The sequence below is a fragment of the Cyprinodon variegatus genome, unplaced genomic scaffold (assembly GCF_000732505.1).
Source record: "Cyprinodon variegatus isolate N-32 unplaced genomic scaffold, C_variegatus-1.0 Scaffold654, whole genome shotgun sequence".
Taxonomy (NCBI): domain Eukaryota; kingdom Metazoa; phylum Chordata; class Actinopteri; order Cyprinodontiformes; family Cyprinodontidae; genus Cyprinodon; species Cyprinodon variegatus.
In genome coordinates this window covers 277,545-302,023 of record NW_015151107.1, presented here as the reverse complement: position 1 = coordinate 302,023, position 24,479 = coordinate 277,545, and the positions used below count along the sequence as shown (strand labels likewise).

Sequence of the window (24,479 nt, the reverse complement as noted above, 5' to 3'; positions counted from 1 at the left end):
AATGTCATTCTGAATTCGAACCAGCATTTCCTACACAGCAGCTAAGGACACTAAATTCTACTGACAGAGAGAGCAACTTTTTTCATAATTTGTGAATTTGCCTCTATCTTTGCTGTATTATAACAGTTAAACACTACATCCCTGAAAGTTTGTCTTTATTTTAAAGGAAAAGAGCAGCAAACAAAATCTCTGCTGGTTTTGTTATATGAGTGATCTGTGGGGGATTTTTTATGGAGTTAAATGATTACATTTGACAAATAAAATCTATAAATATTAACTAAAATGCATCCAACAGCATAGAGCATAATAAGTACTTGTCCTACAACATCTACAGTAAAGGACATCAAAAATCCAGAGTATACTGTGGTTTTTCTTCTGAGTTGTCACTTATCACACTTTCTGAAACAAGGCCCTGATGCTGGAATTCTATTTAGGCTCAAAAGGACTACCTAGACATTATCAAGAGGGATGCTTGGTGTATATAACCTTATTTGAACAAATGGTTTGTGGTCTTTTTGGCATGGGTATATAACATGAGTATGTCCCTTTTGATGCTTTATCGATTTTCAGAGCTTATTTGACTCTTGGCTGATTAGTAAAGAAAATATAAAGAGGATTGCACATACAAGATGTATTTAAAATACAGAAACTTTACCAAAAACTAGATCCAACTTGTGATTTAACTGTTAAACCAGCTGAAATAGAAACAACTTGAAGCTGTCCTCATATGTCTGACCTTATAAGTCTTTCACATTATTAGAGAAATTCACCTCCTCTCCTGGCAGCCTTGTCTCGGTCCCTAGAGGTTTGTAAGCATTAGGTTTTGCACACCTTTCTGAAGGTCTGACCACATATTTTTACAGTCTGGACTATAACAAGGCCATTGCTGCTCTTTGATTCTTTTTACTTTGAGGCATGCTGTAGATATACTGCAGTGTTTGGTTTGCTGCAATGACCCAGTTTGGACTCCAGCTGTTGGACACAGGGTCCAAAGAGGGTGTACTTTCTTTTTTTTGGGGCATGGTGTGCATATTGTTTATAAACCACTAGAATGAAGTTTTCTTCATATATATATATATATATATATATATATATATATATATATATATGTATATGTGTGTGTGTGTGTGTGTGTCACAAAATTTGTAAAAGTGTAAAAATATCTATTTTCACTGTTCCCTCTAAGTTTGGCAAAGTTTGCGTTGTAGCCCTAGATATACTCTTTAATTAGAAGCTGTAAGTGTTGTTGCATTTCCACTAATAAAACAGGTTAAACTCTTTCTTTGTACTCATTAACATTCCAATCATTTCCCCCTGAGATTCCTTCAATTATTAGGGTTGAAAAACTGCTGTTTGTCCAGGCCAGGCACAATTTTGTTCCACCTCCACATTTCCCATATCTTTGAAGCTGCATGGAGAATTAATTGCAAAGTTGTGACAGAAGCCAGCTAGCTTTTTTTTTTTTTTTTTTTTTACCCTTCAGGATAAAATTACACATTCTGCTTTCAAAATGTGATTCAGCTTTAGGATAAAACAGGTTATTATGCTTTAAAAGTTCAGATAAGAATTCAATCAAGGCGTAGACTAAATGTCCTTTCATGATCAATGGTTGTGCCCCAGGCAGGACTTTGGGAAAGATGAGAAACCTTCAGAGGTTCATATTTTCATGCTGAAAATGTGACATTTTGCATGTACAAGCCCCTTTTGTTAATCGATTTCAAAAGAATGGAGTTCTATTGAATAGCTGCTAAGCCATATTTCTGGGCAATACAGCCTAGTAAAATATACAGACTCCAAGATTCTTAGAGATATTTTACATAAAAAGGACAGAAATAGTGTATTTTCTTTCCGAATAGAATTTTTAGCTTATTTTGGCTTTTAAACTTTAATTAACTTTCAGTTAACAAGATACATTAAATAAGAATTTATTTTCTTTTGTGAAGTCATGAGGGCCAAGATTGAGTTGGTCACTGTCCTGACCTTGAAGATGCTGAAGACATCCCACATTACATTTGTAAAAATGTCCGGCTTATGTGTATTTTTGTTAGGCAAGTTCAAAATGACAAGCTTTCTATTCATAAACTGTTGTCAAAATGTATTGCTGAACAATAATACCCAAAAAAATATGAGGCGAATTTTTCTACCTAAATTATTGTGACTATTTTATTTAGATTTTCATCTACTACAGTTAACCATTATCTATTGTGTCAGGGCTTTACTCTTACTCTTGTGTGAAAAAGTACTTCTTTTATTATTGCCACCTAAAGGGCTGGAGTGAGAGTCAGTGTCTTACTTTGTTAAATGCGATGTGACCAAATTTGAGTGTCGCTGTGATTTAAAAACTGTTTTGTGAAATTGCAAGACAGACAGACAGAGAAGATTGCAAGTAAGACCATGAAAAGAAACAAAAAAAAACAGACACCCTATTGACATTAATGTGTAATCTGTTTATGCTCCAGATGAACAATAATAATCTTTTTAATGCCTATGCACCCTCAGCTGTAACGGAAGGATCTGAGAACCAGGGATTCAGACAAACACGAAGTGCACTTTAAAGTTTTATTGAAGGGGTTTCTAATGAATGTTCATGAATGCAAGCAGGCAGCCTGGAGCAAGCTTTAGGGGGGTGAAGACTGGATAAGTTGGTGACAGCCATAACAGACAGGTAGCAGGCTTGAGAGGCAGATCGAGGAGGAACTTGCTAGATACAGGCTGAACTGGCTGAGTTCAGACCTACGTAAGAGGGCAGAGAATCAGTGCGTAGAGTGGAGGCAGACTGTAAGCAGACTGGATGATGGCTAACAGACTGAAAGCAGGCTTTGAGCCTGATGGATGCAGGTAGAACAAGCTGGTGATAGGCAGAACATAGTCTAATAATAATAATAATACATTTTATTTGTAATACACTTTATATTTAAGAAAAAAATCGCCCAAAGTGCTACAGGTAAAATCATCATAGAAGGGTAAAATAAAAATGTAAAAATAAACATCGCTTTAAAACACTTATGAATAAAATCAATAGCATAATTGTAAAATTTTAAAAGTCATACGTCCTGCAAAAAAGAAATGTTTTTAATCCTTTTTTAAAAGTCTGAATAGTCTGTGGTTCCCATAGATGATCAGGGAGGGCATTTCAGGCCCGAGGGCAGAAGGCACGATCGCCCATGGTGCTTACAGTAGCTTAGTCTTGGGGTGGAGGAGGTGGTTTGAGTGTTTTGAGCAGCGGGATCGTGTTGTACCGAGAGGGGTGAATAGTTCCTTCAGGTATAGTGGGGCGTTTCCATAGATGCAGTGGTAGGTGAGAATTGAGACCTTGTATTCAATCCTTGCAGTAACAGGAAGCCAGTGAAGGGAAATGCGAATGGGTGTGATGTGATCCTACTTTCCGACTCTCATCACAGACATGATCAGAGTGAGAAAGCAGGGAGGATCAAGTGAGGCAGGCCGAGCGCAGGAACACAGAATGGCAGAGCGGTCTGGCTTTTGGCAGCTTTTTGAGTTTTAGTGCTTTGGGCAAAAATTCTTATTAGATTTAGTCACATTGGGGTCAAAAGTCTTAGCCAACGTTTTATACATATATGTGTTTATATTTAGGCCGTTCGTTTAGGTTGTTCTGTAAAGACTAGAGAACAGCTTATACCTAGATGAGGCTGTGAAGAGTGATTCTCAGCTAGCTTTTTTTAAAATTCAAAGTTTTTTTTTTTTTTTTTAATAAGTCATACCGAGGAGAGCATTAAGCAAAGCAATACTATAAAACTGAGATGTAAAGAAACACACAGCTAAACTAGCTGCACTAGTGCTACATCCATATTATTCGTTAATGATATTCATTACTTCAAAACTCTTTAAAAAGATATATGTTCACTTTAGTTCTCAACACATCTCATCTAAAGGCACTTTACAAAGACGATTCATTCAGATCATACAGTCAGATTGGTAAAAAGTTTTCTGTTTAAGGAAAAAAAGCTGATTGCAACGAGTCAAGGACTTTGCAGGACACACTAATCCTAGATGACATTTACCGAAAGTAGATGTTTGATTGAATTTTGTCGTTAAGTCTAACCTCACGCTGAGCATGCATGCAGGGGCAGTGGAGAGCAAAAAAAAGCAAGAAGCCTTGAGTAGCACCAGGCTCAGTGTGAGCAGCCTTCTGCAAAGACCTACAGAGGGTTCAAAGCAGACATACATACTCACTAAGAGAGACACTTTAATCAACTAAATTTTCAAAATCTGTTCCAAAAGCAATAAGATCAGCTTCGTTTGCACTCAGAAATCTAAAGTTTAGAATCATGCAGGTTTTCATTCCTTCAAGACATGAATTTTTCTATGTAACCAGTTAGTTTCTTCAGGAGTTATGGGCAAATATAGCTGAGTACCAATTATAGGATTAATTTCCATTGCTGGAAAATAATCCTATAATAATCCTATAATAATCCTGATAATTCTACCAATTTGGAACATGAACATTGAAAGGAGAAGTTGCCCTAGCACTTAGCCCTGTGGTACTCCTGATGGTATGATATATACATGCAGGTATAGAGATTTTGAAGTGAAAACAAGCCTAATTTAAACAAAGTTTAGCATTTTCAAACCTCAGCAAAAGAAGTCATTACTTCATATCTTCAATTTGCTAATTGTGCAGCAAAACAAAACTCACTCTTCCCAGAAAAATATGTTTTTTTCTTTCTCTGTGCTCTGATGACTTGTCACCACATTTCTAATGTTCATATGCAGCTGACATGACACTTTTGTGTTTACTATGATTAGCTTCAAACTGTTATAATAACTACACATGTAAATAATGAATTAATATCAAATAAATGAGTTATATTCCTAGCATATTATTACCTTTTTACCAACTGTAATCGTAAGACGTCTCAAAGAAATATTTTTGCTTTAGTTACAGGCCAACAGTGATTAAATAAGTTTGTTAAAACTTCTATTTAGTCAGTATTTTGGTTAGCCCAACATTGATGTTATGTGTGTCAACCAAGTGAAAGTCACTCTGATAGAAAGCTCAGGAGAGGAAATCTCAGAGGAAGAGAGTAGCAGTCCTGCATGCTGTCAAAAATGACTGCTGAACTGTAGTCCCACGCCAAATCCACATGGTTAACAAGTCAGGGATCACTGCAACAGCCTGGATGTTATCCTGTGCAGCTTTTGCTTTTACAGCCGGCCAAATGATGTTATTCTTTCCTAAAAGTCAGGCGAGACAATGTAAAGTTGCTCTGAGGTGATGGCACCATTAGTTTTCTGACAGCATCTACACATTTTCATCTGGATCTGGAACATCATGCCAAGCAGAGGATTGCAGGTTATGTCACATAGATGAATATGGATGAGCTTTTTCATTCTAAATGAAATACTCAGTTACACCTCTGACACATTCAGTTCATCTGAAGAAAATATAATAGAGATAAGCCATCAGTTCTACTTTATGCATCTGCATTATCTTTGAAAGTCTGAAAACCATGTAATCTTCTTAAGCCCATCCAGCTGTATCTTTATTAAAATCAAACAGTGGCTTCAAAGCTCTTCTATTATTTTTTCTATGTGGTTGCAGCAAATGATTCCAGACATAATTAGCTAATAAATTTAACTAAGAGCATATTTTCAGCCGTGTTTCTTCAAGGCTGAGATTTATTAGAATTTGGCTTTAGTTTGTCACATGTCCTATTTGCTTATATTTATATCTATGCATCGTCCATCCATCCATCCATCCATCCATCCATCCTGAATCATTTACTTCACACAACTATATTTAAATTTTTTTTTTATAGTTAAAATAGATTATAGGCATGGCTCATTTGTAATGACTCAGAACAGAGGGACCCAGTATTCAGGCAAAACAGCAAAAAGCGTTTATTAAAAAACTGCCGGAACGGATCTGCGGTGGCTGTGGCTGGAGTCTCTAAGACAAGAACCTCTTCAGGAGAGAAACCCAGGTTAGTGACCATGGTAATCTGACTGAGGATGATTATGAATGCTTGAGTCAGTAACCTGGTTTTACAGTTCAGTCGAGAAGCAGCAGACACTGCCAGAGAGTTCCAGATGCTGAAGCCTGGAAGGCTGTCGGACTGGCAGGAGATTAGATCCGAACAGATGAAGGAAGGCAGGATAATCTAGAAGAAAAGTCAAGAGACAGATCCAGGTTCAGTCTACAGTAGAATCCAAACAGAATCCGAAGACAGGTCAGGTAAACAGATCAGACAGGGGCAGGCAGGCTCAAAGGTCTGAATACAGAAACATGTCAGGATCAGGCAATCAGAACAATATAAGAAATGCTAGAGAACTCTCAACACCAAAGGCTCAAGAATAATCTGGCGCTGATGGCTGGGACCAAGCTGTTTAAATAGACAACAGAAGATTTGTCACAGGTAGAATCCTATGAATCGTGGCCTGATTCGTAAACTCAGCAGGTGAATGCATCAGCAGCATGAATCACTCCTCAGCAGCAGTACTTTTGCGTGTTCGGCAGGTGTGCACATTTCAAACACATTAAAATGAATCTTTCACTGATTTATGCATTACAAGAGTCAGTGAATCAGCGTCATTTCTACTACGACATGGGATGTCCATCCTTAACAGCATTTGCAGTGTGTCCAGTAGGCTTGCTTGGCGCATCTTAGTTCATTAAAGCTAACTTTAGCTGTTAGCTTGGAGTTAGTTCAAGCCAACACGGGCTGTGTGGTGGGGTTTGAAGGGCAGCATGAATGAATGTGTTGGCAGTGTTCCCCTTTTTTAGGCTGGTATCAGCTGATAATATTCGTTCATTAGAGAAGTCTTGAAACTCTGGCGGCGCTCCAAGCAACTATTACAATTTAAATTGTATGAATTAGCTGCTGTGGCTCAAACAGAAATGATCCAACCATCTAGATTCAACAAGTACTTCATGTTCTTTCTGCTTTTACTGTAGGTGCTATGCTGTGCTCCGATCTCATGCACATAAACATTTAAATGTTAGGTTCTCTGCTAAACTAGTGGTTAGGATGGAGAAAATTGTGTTTTAGATAATACAACACTGCATTTTTTAGTTTAGGGTGGTCTTATTCTTGAACCATGGGAATGTTTTGGCTTTTCTAAGCAACCAGGACATTGGTAATTATTTGTGTTTGAGGTCCTGATATGTTTCTAGTATTGGTTTTGACGTAACTTTTAGGTTTATTGTATTTATTGCTGTCCAAAATAATTTACACATTCCTATTCTTTAAAATTCCCATTTTTCTATTTCAGTCTCTGATGCCCAGTCTACTGCTGCACTTATCCATGGCGATGTCTGCAGTAGTGCATCCTGGAGTTCAGCAAATGGATTGCTGAGCTTACTAAACACTTACATTTCCAGTGGGCTGACAGCAGCCACTGCAGACCAGAAGACATCCAGTGAAATGAACCAAATGAAAGTGGAAATTATTCCTTCTTCTCCCAGGATGACATGTTTATCAGACCTTGAAATTGTGTTTGCCTTGCTTGCCTCTCTCAAAACACTCTTTCCAAAATGGCACTTTTGGCAAGAAAGCTGTATGTGTTTGTGATTGTGTGTGTCTTCATCCTATTTTGTATTTATGCATCAATCAGCCATAAAATTATGTCCACTGACAGGTGCACTGAGTAACATTGCATATGTTGCTACAACACAACGTGCAGCTTGGAGAACCTGCACCCTGGCTGTCAAACGGGCGTTCTTCTGACACTTGCTACCTTCCTAAGTATTTTGCAAGACTAATGAAAGCATAAAATTCACCCTAAAAAAATTACATTTAAACCTAGGCTGTTTGTTTGTCTAAAGTCCTGTACCAGACATCACTTTAAGAAACTTTTCTAGGAACCAGGGTACTATTCTTGATCCATTTTTATTAATATTTTAAAGCAGGAGAACCTGCACAAGTTGTGTAGGCATTAGATATGTAGGTACAGTTTAGTGTTATGACCAAAGAAGAAGACAAAGAAGAGGTCCATTGTTGCACCACAAGAGTCTTCAACAAGCTTCTACAGAGGATGGCTGTCATGGAAATGAAGATTAACTGACTGGAACAGAATGTGGAAGTAAATGCTGGTTATGGAAATGATAAAACCCTGTCGGTGTCTCAAAACACTGAGATAATCCCACCAGTAGTTTTAAACAGCTAGTCATTGGAACAAAACTAACCAAACTGGTAGCCCCTGCTGGGAAATAGAACAAAAAAACATTCCAACCCAGATGTGAAAAGATGCCTGAGAGCCTTATTTAGATGACAAACCTTGGCCAACACTTCAGAGAAACATGTCTTCTATCTAACAGATGCAATTTTTTTTTTCTCCCAAAACAAAATATAAGTAAGGACCCACTGAGATTACTGAAAATATTGGGATTTCACCAAAAATAAAAAAAGATTTTCAGCCTTACAAGATGACCTTAAAGACAACAGCTTGTTTCCAGACAACACACAAAGGAATGACGACATCCAGCTATCTCCCAAACAGCCTCATAACAAACCAGCTGCTAAGCCACAAGCATTAATGGTACCCGGTGATGCTGTGAATGTGAAAAAATGCTCCTGCAACAAGAAAAACACAGATATAGTGAATGTTGGCTGTACCATGCTTTCTGAAATTTCAAAGAGTATCAAAAAGATCCCAGAATTAAATCCAACCTTGAAGAACGTAGTCATTCACATTGGAGCACTGAATTATGTTTCTAAGAGGAAGTCAGAAATATTAAAGAAAGACTTGAATAGTCTGCTTGACACACATTTTAAGGTGTTCATTAGTGGCCCTGTCGTGCCACCTTCAACAGGAGATAAAATCTTCAGAGGAGTTTTTCTTAAATAAATTGATCAAATGAGCCTTCTTTATTGTTAACTTTGATATCTTCTGGGATATTAGAGTAAGTATGTAAGATAAATATAAGAGTCTACAACATTACAGAGGTTGTAGATAAAAATGGGGCATTCTGGTGCTTTTTGAGGGACCATGGGGACTCTTGAAGAAAGGATAAGTTACCACAGAAAATTATTATTTTTAAAATTAACTGGATGTTTTATTTTTTTTCTTTGTCTTGCTGCGTTGAGCTCCGGGATCAGGTAGAAATACAGCATAAAACAGGTTAAACATCCAACACAGAAATCAATGCTGAATAAAGGTTTCATTTTCAGCAGCAGATGTCGCTAACATATCCATCGCATAATGGACGTTGATTCAGTCGGGGGAAATTGACCAGGACCAACGGTGTTAAATCAACTTTGGTTTGATGTTCCCTTGCTGCCTGTGTAGCCCGCTGCAGTTTTTTCTCATCGTTATTAACTACTCTGCCTGATTTCGTAGCTCGATTTGCTCCTCTTCCGGGGACTAACGGACTCACTAGGCGGCAGCTTGTGTGTGGCAGCCATAGTGATAATGCATATTGACTACTTTTTTTTCTTCAGCGTTTTATTGTCATTACACTTTCACAAGTACAGCACAACGAAATTCACTCTCTGCATTTAACCCATCCCCTTGGGGAGCAGTGGGCTGCCATTTACGGCACCCGGGGAGCAGTGTGGGGTTAAGGGTCTTTTGCTCAGGGACCCAGAGTTGCAGTCCGTAGGATTGGTTTTCAAACTCACATCCTCAGGATTCCAAGCTGTATGCTCTAACCCCCCTTTGTCCTACAATCACTTTCACTTTAATCACATTTTAACCAATAAATACATGAATAAAATACCAGGGACATACCCTTGGTGCGCTCAATGGTAGTTATGGCCCTGGATCAAACAATTTGTATTCCTTGAATAAAGTACATGATGTGGAAAAAACCCCAGATACGAGTCTCCCCGATGATAAACATCACTCTTCTGATGGGAGGGCTTGGAACACGAGTTCTTGGAATGGCAACAAAAAAGAAATTAACAAATAACAAAGACAGGCAAATTGGTTGATGAGGTAATGGGGCATTATAGGCTACAAACGTCATTGCTTTCTAGCACAGTGACCACTTCTATGGCCCCGGTACCTCCTTTCTATACTCAGCACTGTTTGGATAACCCTTACAATGGCAACCGTTGACGTACTTCTGCCATCAAAGCTCATTTAAAGACAAAAGCTTATTCAGTCACTACTTAAGTAAGCTACTTTTGGACATTGAGTCAACATGAAGCCAACTTCATCTTTAAAGAATTGTGAAATTCACTATTCATTGTACAATGATTACATTTCTTATGAAGTAATGAAAAATAAGTCTAAGCTACCCTCCTACCTTTCTCAATCCCCTTAGGCAGCAGTGCCTGTCCATTTTTCCTTAGTCTGAGGTGCTTTAACAATGCAACAGGTATCTTTCAATGAAAAACTCTCATCTGCAGCATCCTGTCTAAATTTAATAGATTAAAAAAAGACCTTTTTTCTTCCCCTTGGTGCCTTGAAATATCAGAAGCCCTGGCAACAATTGATAGGACTGCTATCTATAGCAGAGAACGGCGAAGGGGATGAGGGGGAGAATCGAGGTGGCAGACTGGAAAAGTAAAAATTCATCACTTTGAAGCACAGCTTAAAAACCTTTTCTGTTTTTTTTCTCAGTAATATGTGTAGCTCATAAGCAGTTAGTATGTTTATGTGTTTAAGGAGCATGTAGCACTGGGACCATCCAGCAGGAGGTCTTGGTATGCACGAAGGAACTGCATGTAGAGAGAGATAGAAATGACAGTGCACGCTAAGATCGCTTTCTAACACATGAAAGCTTAGATTGGTCAAATGGGGTTAAGACTCCTTCTTTAGAGTTTAACTACACTGAAAGGTAAGAGAAAGGATATATAGTACTGAAAAACTGCTCTTCAAACTCCATTAGCCTGCTAGAAATTTCCCTCACATTTTGTTTCATTACTGCAAAAAACCTTAATATATTTCACTGGAATTTTAAGTAATAAACCACCTTCTGGTACATCAGCAGAAAGACTACCAGGATATGTCCGTCCTCTGAAAAGTCCAGGCTAGCCAATTGGAGCACTACTCAGAAAAACAGCCAAGACACAAAGAAACTATGGAGCTAAGATAGAAAATGGATGAAACTTAACATATTTATTATAGCCTATTTCGGCCAAGGATAAGGAAAATTGGGTTTCTCATTGTAAATATTAAATCCAAGTAATGTGTTTTGTCTTAAAATTGATTATTTAAAGAGCTAATGCATGCCATAATCATTTAACATTTGCATTCAAACAAAAACTTCTCTTAATTTATTTATGAATAAGAAACAAGCTAATGTTCCTTCTTGTTTAAGTTCTCAATCTTGTTCAGGCCTGGTGCTCTCTTTTGGAAAAGAGCTTGTGTATTCTTCCTCTTTTTGAAGTAGCTCTGCAGACGGCTTCAACTTAAAGTGCAGAAGGAGAAACCCTGCATGCATTAGACTCTCTTGATCTGCTTCAAGAATTCAGTGCAAAAAAAATAAATTTAGAAAATGCAAGCAAATTGCATTGCTTTTATTATCTACCGCTCTGATATAACTCTTTCCCTATCTGTTTAGCCGCTCTGCCATTAAAAAAACAATAATAATGGTGTGAGCTAAAACACGAGGAAAAGCATCACTGCTGGGAGTAGCACTCATAAAGAAAATGGAAAAGACATGAGCTTTTGTTTTGGTTTATGCCCCATTTAAGAAAATAACAACATAAAATTCACTGCAGTGACAAATCCAGCCTTACTGCCATCTTATATGACAGTAGTATATTGATATACTACAATGCTACATTATTGGACACCATAAATCATGTTTTAAATCCCCAAAGCCCTTGAGAGTTTACTGCCAAGGTTTACAACCTCAGTTGCACCTTAAATTCATTTACTCCTTTTTTGTCAAGTGTCCTTCAGCCAGGCTCAGCGTCGCCTTTGTCACCAGCTTTTGTATCATAAAAGCAATAAGATTGAAGTAGCACTTGCTGGGATCTAATGTGACCTCTGTGATGGATGAAACACACTGTTAGTGAATGGTACTGAACTATTTTAAGCATCTTTTCAGGCTCTTGAGTGCAGGCCTGTTAGCTTTTCATAACACACGAAGCTCAAAGAGAGTGCACTTCTTGGACTTCATACAGTTTTGTATTTTAATTACAAGCTGTAGAGAAGAAGCTATTAAACTAAAGAAAGTTTTTTCTGGGATCCCAATTAAATCAAAAGTTTTATTTAAATCTTGATTATAACGGGATTCCTTAATTGATGCCAGAGTAAATTACCAACCCACCAGGCAGCTGGACTGAAGGACTAGCCCAGCAAGCTAGACTAACTTACATGGGGCCTAAGTTTGTCCCACCTATGAACATCAGGCTCTACCCGCTCCTTTCCATCACACACATCTCTGAGGACTGTACAGTTAAATTAGTCTGATCTTCAGGAGGTGGGTCATCCAAAAAAAAAAGCTAGGTCAGTCGAATTCCATGGGGAATTTTCTGCCAAAGTATTTGTGGTTTTGAATTTTAAAGATTCCTGTTGGGGTGTAACAAATACATTATGAAATTACAACTTTATTTAGAATTATATATATTAAACAAAATATGAAGCATCCCCTGACCTGTATTCAGGCTCTGTGTGCTGCATCTCATCTTTACAGCAGGAGATGTGGTAAATATAGAAAGCAGACAGAAGCGCTTTTATAATGTAGAAGAAATAAACCAAGCTAATCATTTTTCTTTTAGCAAGGCGGGATCTAAAACTGAAGCTGTGTGGTTGTAAAGCTGTGCACATCCATAAATGACTGCTCTATTGATGCACCTATTAATTCTTGTTAGTATGCTAATGTTTGCACACTAACCTGCAATGTTCCAAATCAGTCAGATCACATATCTTCTGCAGATGATTGGATGGAGGCCTTAGCTCTGCCCTCTAAAACTTGAATTTTCCTGCTTGGGAATCCATTCTCCTAGCTATTTGTGAGCCTTTTGGCTATTTATTTGCCTTATTGTTAACTTCATCTTCAAATTTCCAGCAGACAACCAAGGATTTGGTAAGTAAAAAAAAAAAAAAAAAAAGCAGATCCCAAATCATGATTCTTGATCTTCAAATTATGAAAACTGAACTTTCTTTCTCTGTTCCATTTTTAGGTTTGTAGATATTTTTATCTACTGTATACCTTTCTAAATGTCCTCACCCAATATGGAGAGGTTGGTGTCTCTGGAGAAATGCTCTCTCTCCCCCTTTGGATTTGTCTGGATTAGTCTATCCAGATTATCTCCATGCATTGAACCATAAAGTTCCTCATTATATTGTTCATCCATCTTAGAACTGATTAAATAATAAATGGACTGCAGAAAAAACAACAAAAACAATGAATGCCATGCCTTAGACCTCAGTCTGTTAAAAATGAGCTTCTGTTTGAAAAGGAGATAGACAGGTGGTCCCCTCTGTGGCAATCTTTTACTAGTATCATACTTTCCTTTGAAAACACATCTAAAAAGTTTCACTCCATCTGCATGGAAAACGATGGGCCTTACCATGATTTATATCAACTGACCACCTCTAAAATACTTTCTTTTAAAAGTAATATTATGCCTTGAGTTATTACAGAATATTTGGCCAAACAGGGGATGTCTTCCTTCCAGCTGCCTGGAGACATGGGATCTGGAGCTGAGCACAAACCCTGGATGCAGCTCATACGACTGACCTTTTATGTTCCCCTTTAATTACATTTTCTCCTTAAGCAGAGCCCTGTTCATGTTCCTGTGTGCACGGGAGCAATTGGACTGATGCAGAGCTTAATGTTTCTGTTATTGTAAACCATCATAATAAAATGAAAAACAAGAATTTCTTGCAGCTGCGAGGTCTTGTTTCGGCCAGTTTAGAAATCTCTGTCACAAAACAAATGGTGGTAAATAAAGGTGAACATTTAAATCCAGACTTTTACCAATCTGGATTTGGACTTTACCAATCCTTGGATCTATCCCAGAACCGCAGCAGTAGTATGAATGCATCTTAACAGTTACATCAGCACAGGTAGTTCTTTGTGATATGCATATAGAGTGATAGAGCTGTACCGGTATATATGTATGTGTGACATATTGAACAGCCATACAGTATATCAGATTTTCAATTAATCATTAGAAATAGTAACATAAGTATAGGATAATGCAGCTCTTTTATCAGGTTACCTGATTGTGCCGTTTTCCACCTGGTTTCTATCACAAAAAAAGACAAAAGATTTGAAGACTTTATGCATGCTTTCATTTTCTTTAGGAAGAAATTGAGATTATTATTGATTTTATTATTTTAAAGCTCTCTCTGTAACAGATTGACTGTAATAAGATGATTTTGCATATTTCAGGCAAACATTAAAATTTTATGATGGTCATAAAGCCCACACAGTGAAATAAAGCAATAGGAGTTATTGTTTTGTCCATATTTTACGACCACAGATTTGTTTTTATGTTGTTTGGACATTTTTTTTTTTCTGTTTGAAAGCCAGTTGCTCAGTTTTATCTTGTCCAGCGGATGGCACAGAGAGGTCTCGCTGGATGGCTTTTGCCAGTTAGAGGATGCTAAATCCAGACCCCTGATCTGGTTAACGTGCTGAGATGCACAGCCAGCTAGTGAATAGAACTGGCTTCAGGCTTCCTGTCTGACAACAAAGAGATTTTTGTCTCTGAGCTGCATCCATGGACAACCTCCACATAAAGAGTTCCTAAATAACCCTCCTCAGTATAACTTTTTTTAGCATCTTATAGATACTTTTACAAAAATACTTTGGTGGATTTCAGGTTTTATCACTTCTTTGCAGCTCTGCCTACTCTTACTTCAGAGTGATTTCTTGAATTTACCATCTTAGATGATTTGACTCAAGCTGAAAATGCCTACATTCATATGCAAATAGCTTTCTAAACTTTCCACCTCTCCTCTTTTTGACTCGAAATTGTTTCTTTTTGCAGTTCTCTACAAAACTGCTCTGACACATTGAAATTGCTAATATTATCTATGAATACATGAATAAATTCATTTTTACTCAGCTGACCCATTCATGAGCAATGCTCACAATGCAAGCCTAGTGAGAGATGCATCAATGGGAGAATACCTGTTTGAATAAAAAAGGGCTTTTATGCAAGATTCCAACACCATCATCAAATGCACACAAAAAGTGTTGAATTTGGTTTTGATATTCAAGCTCTGGGTACTATGGAAAAGGAGAAGGTTATTGGAAATTGGCACCATCTATAGATATGGCAGTGACATTAAAACATGAGAGATATTTCCTATTCAGTCAGTAAAAAAAACTTTTAGAAAGTTTTTATTACTATATCCTTCGTGCTATAACTATACGCATTACAAGCTAGCATCAAAATGTTAAAACAAAGGTGATATTAAAGGCTCTTAGGCTAGGTAGAATTTCCTTTCCTAGTTTCCCATGTGGTGTTCTTAATGCTCTTCAAAAATTGGTATCATGCAGAAAATATAACCAAGCTTGGCTGTGCTGGTTGCTGGGAGACCAAAGGAAGCTCTGCCTTCAACTTATCAACTGTACTGTTTCTTTAACAACAAAATCAGCTTAGATTTATTTGTTTTTGAGATTGTTTGTTTTACACTAACCACACTTATAACTGAATGAGGGAAAACCACAGGGAGCTTTTCTGGGTAACCACCCCAAATAGTTAATATTTATAATAGTTTTGCAGCTAGTTGGTGGTTTAAAGGGAGTTTTTCCTCTCTATTGTTACTGCATGCATGCACAGTGTGAGGGATTGCTGAAGATTCAAGACAAAATGCAAGCAAATATTGTCGCCACAAGCTCATCCAAGAATGTGTCCTACAAGTCAATGACTTGATTAAATCAACTGGTAAACGTTTCCTTGATAGAAATGTTTTTCCTCAGAAAAACTTCACAATCCATCCTAGCTGTCCCTATTCTATTGTTTGTTGCCAAACAACTGAAAAACCATTTGTCTGAGTTGATTAATAACAAAAGTCAATGTTTAAACATGTCAAAGTGTGAATGACTGAATGGGGTTTAATGTGCATTTTAGTCCCCTGACTATTTTGTTATTTTTTGTTGTTTTTTTTACCAAAAAGAATAGTGAGGATTTTTTGTTGAATTATCTTGATGATATCCTTCAGTCAAAATGCCAGAAGCAGTCTCTGCATCACTTTTGACAGTCACCATTAAGATAATGTCTGTTTTTTTTATTTTTTATATCCTCTGGAAACCAATAAAACAAATTGCCTTGTGACAATAAACTCATTATTTATGATTAAAATGTGATTTTAGAGGGTATTATACACCAATGGATTCATAACTTATTTCAACTTCTATCAGGTTTAGGAATTACTGTAGATTAAACAGTAAACGTCCTGAAATATTCATCTGAAAGTAGTGTTCTCTTTTCGCTGGCCTGGTCCATAATCTTGTAAGAAAAGAAGACGGAAGAAGGGAGAAAATTACATGGTAAAATATCCATTGTTTTGTAATTTCCTTTGACTTGTGCTATTTGAAAAAAGGCAGGGAGTATTTTCTTTAGAACCCTATAGTAAAATGTTACACTGAAATTCAAAGCCGGGTTTAGGTTCAGAACAACAGCATAGGTTTTTATTCCCAAAGCATTACAGCAATAGATATTTAAATGATTTCCTCTTTAGTGAAGGTTTCTCTTTTACAATATTAGAATACTGACAGAAATCCAATATGCTAAAAATAATGCAATATAGTAATTCACTTGAACCATGAATCTACCATCCAAGTAACATTCAGATAATTAAACTTTATTTTTGCTGTGGAGATACAGGAACCCAAACACTTTTTTTCATCCAACTAAAGCAGCTGTTTCTATTGACAACTAAAATCTTGCCGTAATCTGCTAATCCCAATTTCTCGGTTGTTCAAATCGGTGTTTTGTGTTTTCCCTCTGGCACTGGTAAGCATTTCACTGTATGAGAGGTGGGGTCCTTATTTATAACTCAAATTAATCCCTAAAAAGTCTTGGCGATTCCTCAAAGCTCAATCAATGTTCCTATGAAACTGCAATTTATGACTGCAAATATACGCTTCCTGTCACAAGAAACTTTGCAGAGCATCTCTCTCAGACAAGGCCATGCTCTACCAACCATTTTCATTCTACTCTTTTAGTGTTTTACACATTGAAGCATGATTTCAGTATAATGATTTAATTTAGGTGAATAGAGAACAGGTGTCTGAAATTAGACTAAAAATACTCACAGTTGTAGTTTCATTGTTGTTTCGAGGGCTGATTCTAGGATCAGATACATAGGGTGCTCTGCATCTAGCTGTCTAGCCAGGAAAGATTTACTTCACTGTTTTCTAAATATATTTTCTACACTTTTTAAACTTGTTCATTGCCTTTTGCCAATTACTTACAGTATAATTCACTAATGCATTGTCTTTGAGACCTTTGCCAAATATTCAACAAGCAAAGCAGAAAGCGGTGTTGTTTTTTTGAGAAGAATATTCCAACCATTTAAGCCTTTTGAACCAGTTTTCATGAAAGGCTATTTTTTGTGCCAAATTGAGTGGGTTTGAACTAGAACTATTTTAAAGTTTTAAATAGTTTTAAGCTCTAATGCTATTTTCATGCCACACGTGATTTCAGCAGCAGTGACTGCTGCCTCATTTTTGATGCTTTTACTCATAAAGGTGAACAGATACGTCAGCTGCTTCTGCTGCTCCTGTGGCCAATGGCAGAGTGGCTTTACTATATTTGCTGTGATCAGTTGGTTAAAGGTAGTTCTGATATATTTTAATTGACAAATTCCACCTCAAAGTGTCGTCTGTGCACTCAGCTCATCAATATTACGATCCTGCCTTAAACTAATATTTCGCTGTTGGAACCGTGCAGACCCTAAGATACCGATGGTGCACTGTCACTGGGAATCCACAGCAGCAGCTTCCTCAGGCCAGGTCGCCTCTTGAGGCTTTTACCCTTCTGTTTGTGGTGGTTTGAACTAGATCTTAGTGTTTTTCAGGTATATAGTACAAATTGCAATCATCAAAATAATAAAAGCAAACACATCGGCAGGTTTGGAGATTTTGTTAATTTAGGCATTAATAAAATGTTTCAGAGGAGTGATCATCGTCCTCTTCATTAGCAGAGCTGTATCCGTCTCCCTGCCAGCTCGCAGATCAGCTTATCTGATTGGTTGATTTTTTTTCAAGCAACAAAAATGCAATTTTTTTCCAACTCCAGCATCTGCTGTTTGTGAAGTGCGTCATGTACCTTAGAAACTCCTGAGGTGCCACTTCTGCTGTTCAGATGCTGCTTTGTTCCTGCTGGACCTTTTAATGCGCCTTGATGCATGTCTTCCTCTCTAAAGCGGCTGCTTCTGCTGCCCAAAGCGCATTAGGTGTGGACGTAGCATAAGTTAGGCCCAGTAGTCTTGTCCTCTGAAGCAAAAGACTGATTTTGAGATTTTCTGTCTCCTATTTTTCCTTTTCCCTGCTCTGTTCTGTCTCATCTCCCTGTTCTCCTCCTCCTCCTTGTGTAGTGAAATTAAGCCTGTGGTAAAGCATACAGATAATTAGGGAAATGTAATGATTTCTTGTTTAGGCAGAAGTCTACTGATATGTTAAGTGTATGGGTGCTTCTGGAAAGCATTAAATATGGGGCAATAACTACTTCCATGATATATATTTTCATTGTCAGCTTGACAACTGCTGTTTGCCGTTTTAATATTCCATTTGTTTTTGTATTGTCTTTTCCCTGACCTTGCACTTTGCACACACTTTGCTGCTCTCCTTAGCCTTACTGTATCTGCCTCTCCATCTTGAGACAGACAAACATAAAATTGATTGAATTTAACAAGGCGAATATATACAGTTGTTCTTGAAAGTTTATATATATATTAGAAAAAAAAGAACTCTTCCTCACCCACAACGGGCGGTCTCCATATTTTCCTCCAAGCTTGGGTCCTCTACCAGAGGCCGCAGTATCTTTGCTGTTCCTAGAACTGCACTTTTCTGGACAGAGATGTCTGATGTATTTCCAGGGATCTGCTGTAACCACTCCTCAAGTTTGGGGGTCAATGCCCAGAGTGCCCCAATGACCACGGGCACCAGTGATGCCTTGACCTTCCAGGTTTTCTTCAGCTCTTTTCCCAGCCCATGGTATTTCTGTAGTTTCTCATGTTCCTTTTTCCTGATTTTGCACTCACTTGGTATTGCTATATCAACCACAACGGCTTTCCTCTGCTTTTTGTCCACCACCACACTGTCCGGTTGGTTTGCCTTTACCATTCGGTCCGTCTGTATCTGGAAGTCCAACAGGATCTTGGCTTGGTCATTATCTACCATCTTTGGAGGTGTTTCCAATTGTAAATCAGCGGGGTCCGAATAAAGAAAATCCCTGGTCTGTTAATCCGTGACCTCTGCTGTATTCCAGCCTATTAGTTATGGCGCTCCATGTTAGCTTTCCCTGCCAGCATCTTACACCCCGCAGTTATGTGCTGGATTGTCTAAGGGGCCTCTTTGCACGGTCTACACCTGCTTCGCCTGCTGCTCCTGCTTCTGTACAGCCATGATGAGTGCCTCTGTGCTGTCCTTCAGTCTGGCTTTGCAAGCCATTGGTAGAAATTCCAGATATCATCGCTGTTTCGGTGGTACAATCCGTGTAGGGGCTTATCCTCCCATGACGGATTCTGCCATTTGACTGGGAATGGGAATGTTTGACTGACTCACATAGTCTCCCGCCACGGTCGGGGAATCGGGGATGATGGCTGGAAGGGCATACAGAATAAAAAAAATAAAAAAACTCATATTTTAGGGATGCCTTGATTACGTTTAGTGGTGCTTCAGCACCCCCCAAAAAAGGCCTTAAACACCCTATAGTTGTTATTGTTATTAAACCACATGCTTATAAATATATATCTGAATATCCATATTAGATTTTTAAGCCATATGATTTAGCTGTCCTGGAACATGAACATATCTAAATAATAAAGGACAACAGTTATGAGAGTTTTAGGCTACGTTCACACTGCAGGCCTTAATGCTCAATTCCGATTTTTTGGGGGAAATCCAATATTTTGCATTGCCATATACACTTCCAAATATATGTGACTTGTATGTGTTTTCCTGTGTAAACTGCATTCATACAGCTTATGTGTCCCGCATGCGCAGTAGAGGACGCAATAACATCATAAGCCAGTGTGCTCTGTGTTTACGGAAGTAAACATGGATGGTAGTAACGGAGCACATCTAGCAATCTTTCAAAACCTTAAAATAACCATCTTTTCAAGATGGTTATAAAAAAATACTGCTTTCCGCATCATTGTCCGCCATGGTGTTTTTCTTGCCGCTTGTGTGTAGCAAGACGCAGAATAGTGACCTATGTTGGTTACTAATTGCGTTCAGGTCGGATGAATGCGACCTGGCCATTTAGACACAGGTCATTTGAAAAGATTAGATTCGTATCAGATTCAGGACCACATAGCCAAGTGGCCTGGGTCGCATTGGAAAATATATCTGTGTTGCTCAGACTGCCATGAAAAGATCAGATCCAGGTCGGATGTGGGCAAAAAAAATACATTTGGGTCACTTAAGGCTGCAGGGTGAACGTGGCCTAAGATAACTGCTGTGGAGTAGGGGATTTCCGGTTGTTTGGAAATGACATTTCCCAGATCGATTGAGGTATTTTCATTACTCATATTATGAAGCAGCATACTTGCCTTTATAAAAGTGATCCCACTGCAGATGATAAATGTTTATCAATCAAGTTTCTTTGATCGCAAAATTTGTGTGCACAAACTGTCAGGGTTTGATTAAGGTTTGGAGGACCCAAATGCAGAGGCAGAGGTGGGTTCTTGTAGTTTTAATGGAGTGTTTGCAGGTAACAGAGACAGGAATCCAAAAATCCAACTTAAAAATGCAAGACAAATCCAGAACCATGGGGACATCAGGGAATACATGAACTAGGAGACGGGGAAAGACAAGAACCCAGCACTGAGGAACTGCATAGGGAGAGTATTTATGGCTGACTGAACAAAGGCAAGACTAACGAGCTGATTGGGAGCAGGTGTGAACAGTGGCTTCTAGAAAGGAGCTAGGGAAAAGGAGACCAACACAAACCTAAGAACTCAAATACATCCAGAAAACACAACAAAATAGTAATTTAACCAATTGTTAGAAATATTTTATTTATACTCTGTGTTTCATGGGTTGTGTTCTAATGAACTATTATGATGTATAATGTGTGATTTATCTTTTATTAACTCTTGCTTAAGATCATTCCAGATAAAGGTCATGCAACGGATGGGTTGTGAAAGAGGCCTGAACATCCTCTATCACATGCTGGGTTGTAAAACAGGCCTGAACAGCCTCTATCACATGTTGTTCTTGGAACAATTCAATTGTAAAACAACCACATGCTTTGTTTAACATATGTGCCGAGGTTTAAAGTAAGATCCTTTTGTTTCCCTTCCCCTTAGTTAAACCTCAGCTTGTGTAATTAGGGACATCCCCTTTCTTCAATAAATAGCGAGGAGAAAGCTGAAGACGGCAGAGTGGGGTGGAGATTTGTAAACTCTGCAGTCTCTTCCTACTCTCATCGTGAGTAACTAAATAAAATGTCTCTGTGCCTTCTTTCTTTCCCTGTATGTATATATGATGTTTTAGGTGCTTAGACCTGACACCAATTAAAATATAAAACAAAGAAAAAAAAAATTAATGTGAAACTGAAAACTTAACAGAACCAACACCGTGACACAAACAAGTGATCTGATGTTCTGCAGTAGGTGGAAGGAGCAATCATATTGTTTAAAAGAAAAAAAAAAAAGAAAACAAAGGATAATAATACTATTCACAAATGGACATTTTTGAAATTGAGCTTTGATGTCCTCTTAAACCATGCAGAGATGGGTGTGCTCGTCTTTTTACAAAAGGATCTTAAATATTACCTTTTTTTAAATAGATAATGAAAAGATTGATTTGACTCAACTGATTGTGGTTTAAAATGTGGTAAAGAATCCATAATTTTCAAGTTCCTATAAATAAAAATCTAAAGTTTTTTACCTACTAGGACAAAGACCAATAGGTAATATCAAAGGAAAAAGCAGCTCTGACAACATCGTATGTGTGCAGGGCAGTGATTGCAGCAGCCCCATGATCAGTGTAATGAGTGTGGTCAGTGCTATTACCGTAATGATTTCACCTCTCTGGGGTCTTGTCCTGATGCTGACCTTTCACAGACACTCCCTGACAGGAAAACCCACATAACTCATATGAATAAATTAGAAGGTGATTTATTTGGAAGATCTGACAAACTCATGTTCATGAGAGCAGCTGAGCCCAGCAATATTTTCATAGGGAGAGGATTTACCTCACATGGACAGGAGGGGTTTCAGAATAAGTGTTTATTTTGCATGTCTGATTATGAGGAAAACTAATAAATACGGAAATGTAATACCATCCATCCATCCATCCATAATGTGATGATACTCTGCAAATATCCATTCCTGCCATTCCCACCAGCTGACTGCTATTGACTGTTTTCTTGTTTTGAAACCAATGAAATCTATTTATATTCTTCTAACATGTATTTTTTCTTATCTTTCATCCCTCCTTTTTTACCTGTCCCATTCCCTTGTTTCTCCCCACTTTGTCTTTGCTCTCTGCAGGTATGCATTGTGCAAAAGAGGGATACAGAGAAGATGTACGCCATGAAGTACATGAACAAACAGCAGTGCATAGAGAGAGATGAGGTCCGAAACGTCTTTAGAGAGCTTGAGATCCTACAGGAAATTGAACATGTATTTTTAGTAAATCTCTGGTGACTATCCAATGTTTTTACACTTTCAGTGTGGTCTGCTGTTGCTTGCTTTATCTGTCTGTGTATTGTCCAGAGTGCATGCTTCCCCTCAGACCTTTTGCAGCCTTTGTGTGGAAGCACTGTTTGTGGATATTCATTGTGTAGATTGCATGCATTTGTTTAATCAAAACCTGAATTAAGTTTTTTTTTTAATATTCTCCAGAAACCAACAGCTATTAACTTCAGTTACAATTTACACAGGAGAGATATTTTAGGATATTAAATTTGACTCGGAGCCTATGAAGCGCACGTTTGATAATTACCACGCTTTGAAATGACCTTGCTACTCCCCGGAGCCTGATATGTGGGTGAATGCAGGCTGACTTCATTATTCAACACTGATTCTCAGGCGGGACACATTCCTAAATGTAATTGTGGAGCTGGCATTCACAGCATATTAGACAAAGCCCCGTACTCTGGTGTAATTGGGAGAATAGTTGAATTTTTCAGAGTATTCGCTGCCAGTAAATGTAGTAATTGACACATTCTGTGATGAACTGATTATCTGCAACTAGGAACAAAACAAATTAATGTGTTGACTTGCAGCCTCATAAAGTTTTGAGTGCTTTAAGTTTGATTTATTGGATGTTTTCCCTGGTAGAAAACTCCTCTGCATGTAGAAACTGAGGGCATTTTAATGAGCATATAGTAGTGGCTCCCTGTGTATATTTTTTTATATAATTCCCTGTAGGAGTTTGTGGCTGCCAGAACCCTCTCTGTTCTAGTTTTCAATGTGCTGGGCTGCTCCACTCTCCCTCCATATTTTGCATCCAGCACTATTTTGAGTGCCCATTAGTGACAAACACACTGTCTTTGCAGCTATGTGGGAATTAGAAGTTTCACACCTCCTCTTCTTACTCATGAGATTCTCCAAAAAGTCTCTGTCCATCTCACCAGGGGAAAATAGCGACCAAGTATCAGCTTCCCTCCCACCAGCGGTGCTGTGCTAGCAGTTTGTTTTCTCTGTAGTTGGTACCTTTTAGCACTTTGCAGTACAGCCAAAAGAAAAAAAAACAAAAAACAAAACCTCTTAGGATTTCTACAAAGACTGGCAGCACACAGTTTGCATTTCCTGCTTTTGAGATGGCCGTTGTGTTTCAATAGTGACAGGAATGTAGTTTAGGTTGAAGAATAATAATTTCTTTAAACATATATATATATATATATATATATATATATATATATTTTTATGGAAAGCTCTGTGTTTACACCTTGAAGCCTTCTCTGTCCGATTCTTTTCGTGAGAGGAGATCACTCGGCACAAACTCATTAAATAACTTTTCTTAAAATATATGTATTGAATAACCATGAAACATAAAAACAGATTTTGACAGAAATTGTAATCTTACTCAGACCAGAGATGTTGCTTAGGGTTACAGAAAGCAGAGCTTACCAACCAAGCTCACGTCTAGTTAAAGATGACCCCGAATCACAGTTAAAGCAGCATTGTAAACAACTCGAGTAGGCTACATCATCACACACTTACATCATACACATTTGAAGATGAGGAGACCTCCATGGCTCCAGCCTTATCAAAATATTTCACTGCTATATTTTCTTAGATGAAGGACACTGCTCTGATTTCATTCCTAAATCTTTGCCATGTTTCAAATTAGATAGAGTACTTGGAAAACATTAGTTCTGACACGCAAGAGGTAGGTATTATTAGGGTATAACAGACTCACACATCATCAATAAAAAATAATCCTAACAATATATATATATATATATATATATATATATATA

The 24,479-nt window shown here is 37.9% G+C and overlaps 1 protein-coding gene across 1 annotated transcript in view; it reads left to right on the top strand.

Moving 5' to 3' along the window:
* stk32c (serine/threonine kinase 32C) overlaps positions 1–24,479 on the top strand; it is a 117,303-nt gene that overhangs the window by 49,283 nt on the left and 43,541 nt on the right. Inside the window, exon 3 of the mRNA XM_015393709.1 lies at positions 22,543–22,694. Within this exon, the coding sequence (XP_015249195.1) occupies positions 22,543–22,694 (152 nt within the window). The remainder of the gene's footprint in view (positions 1–22,542; positions 22,695–24,479) is intronic.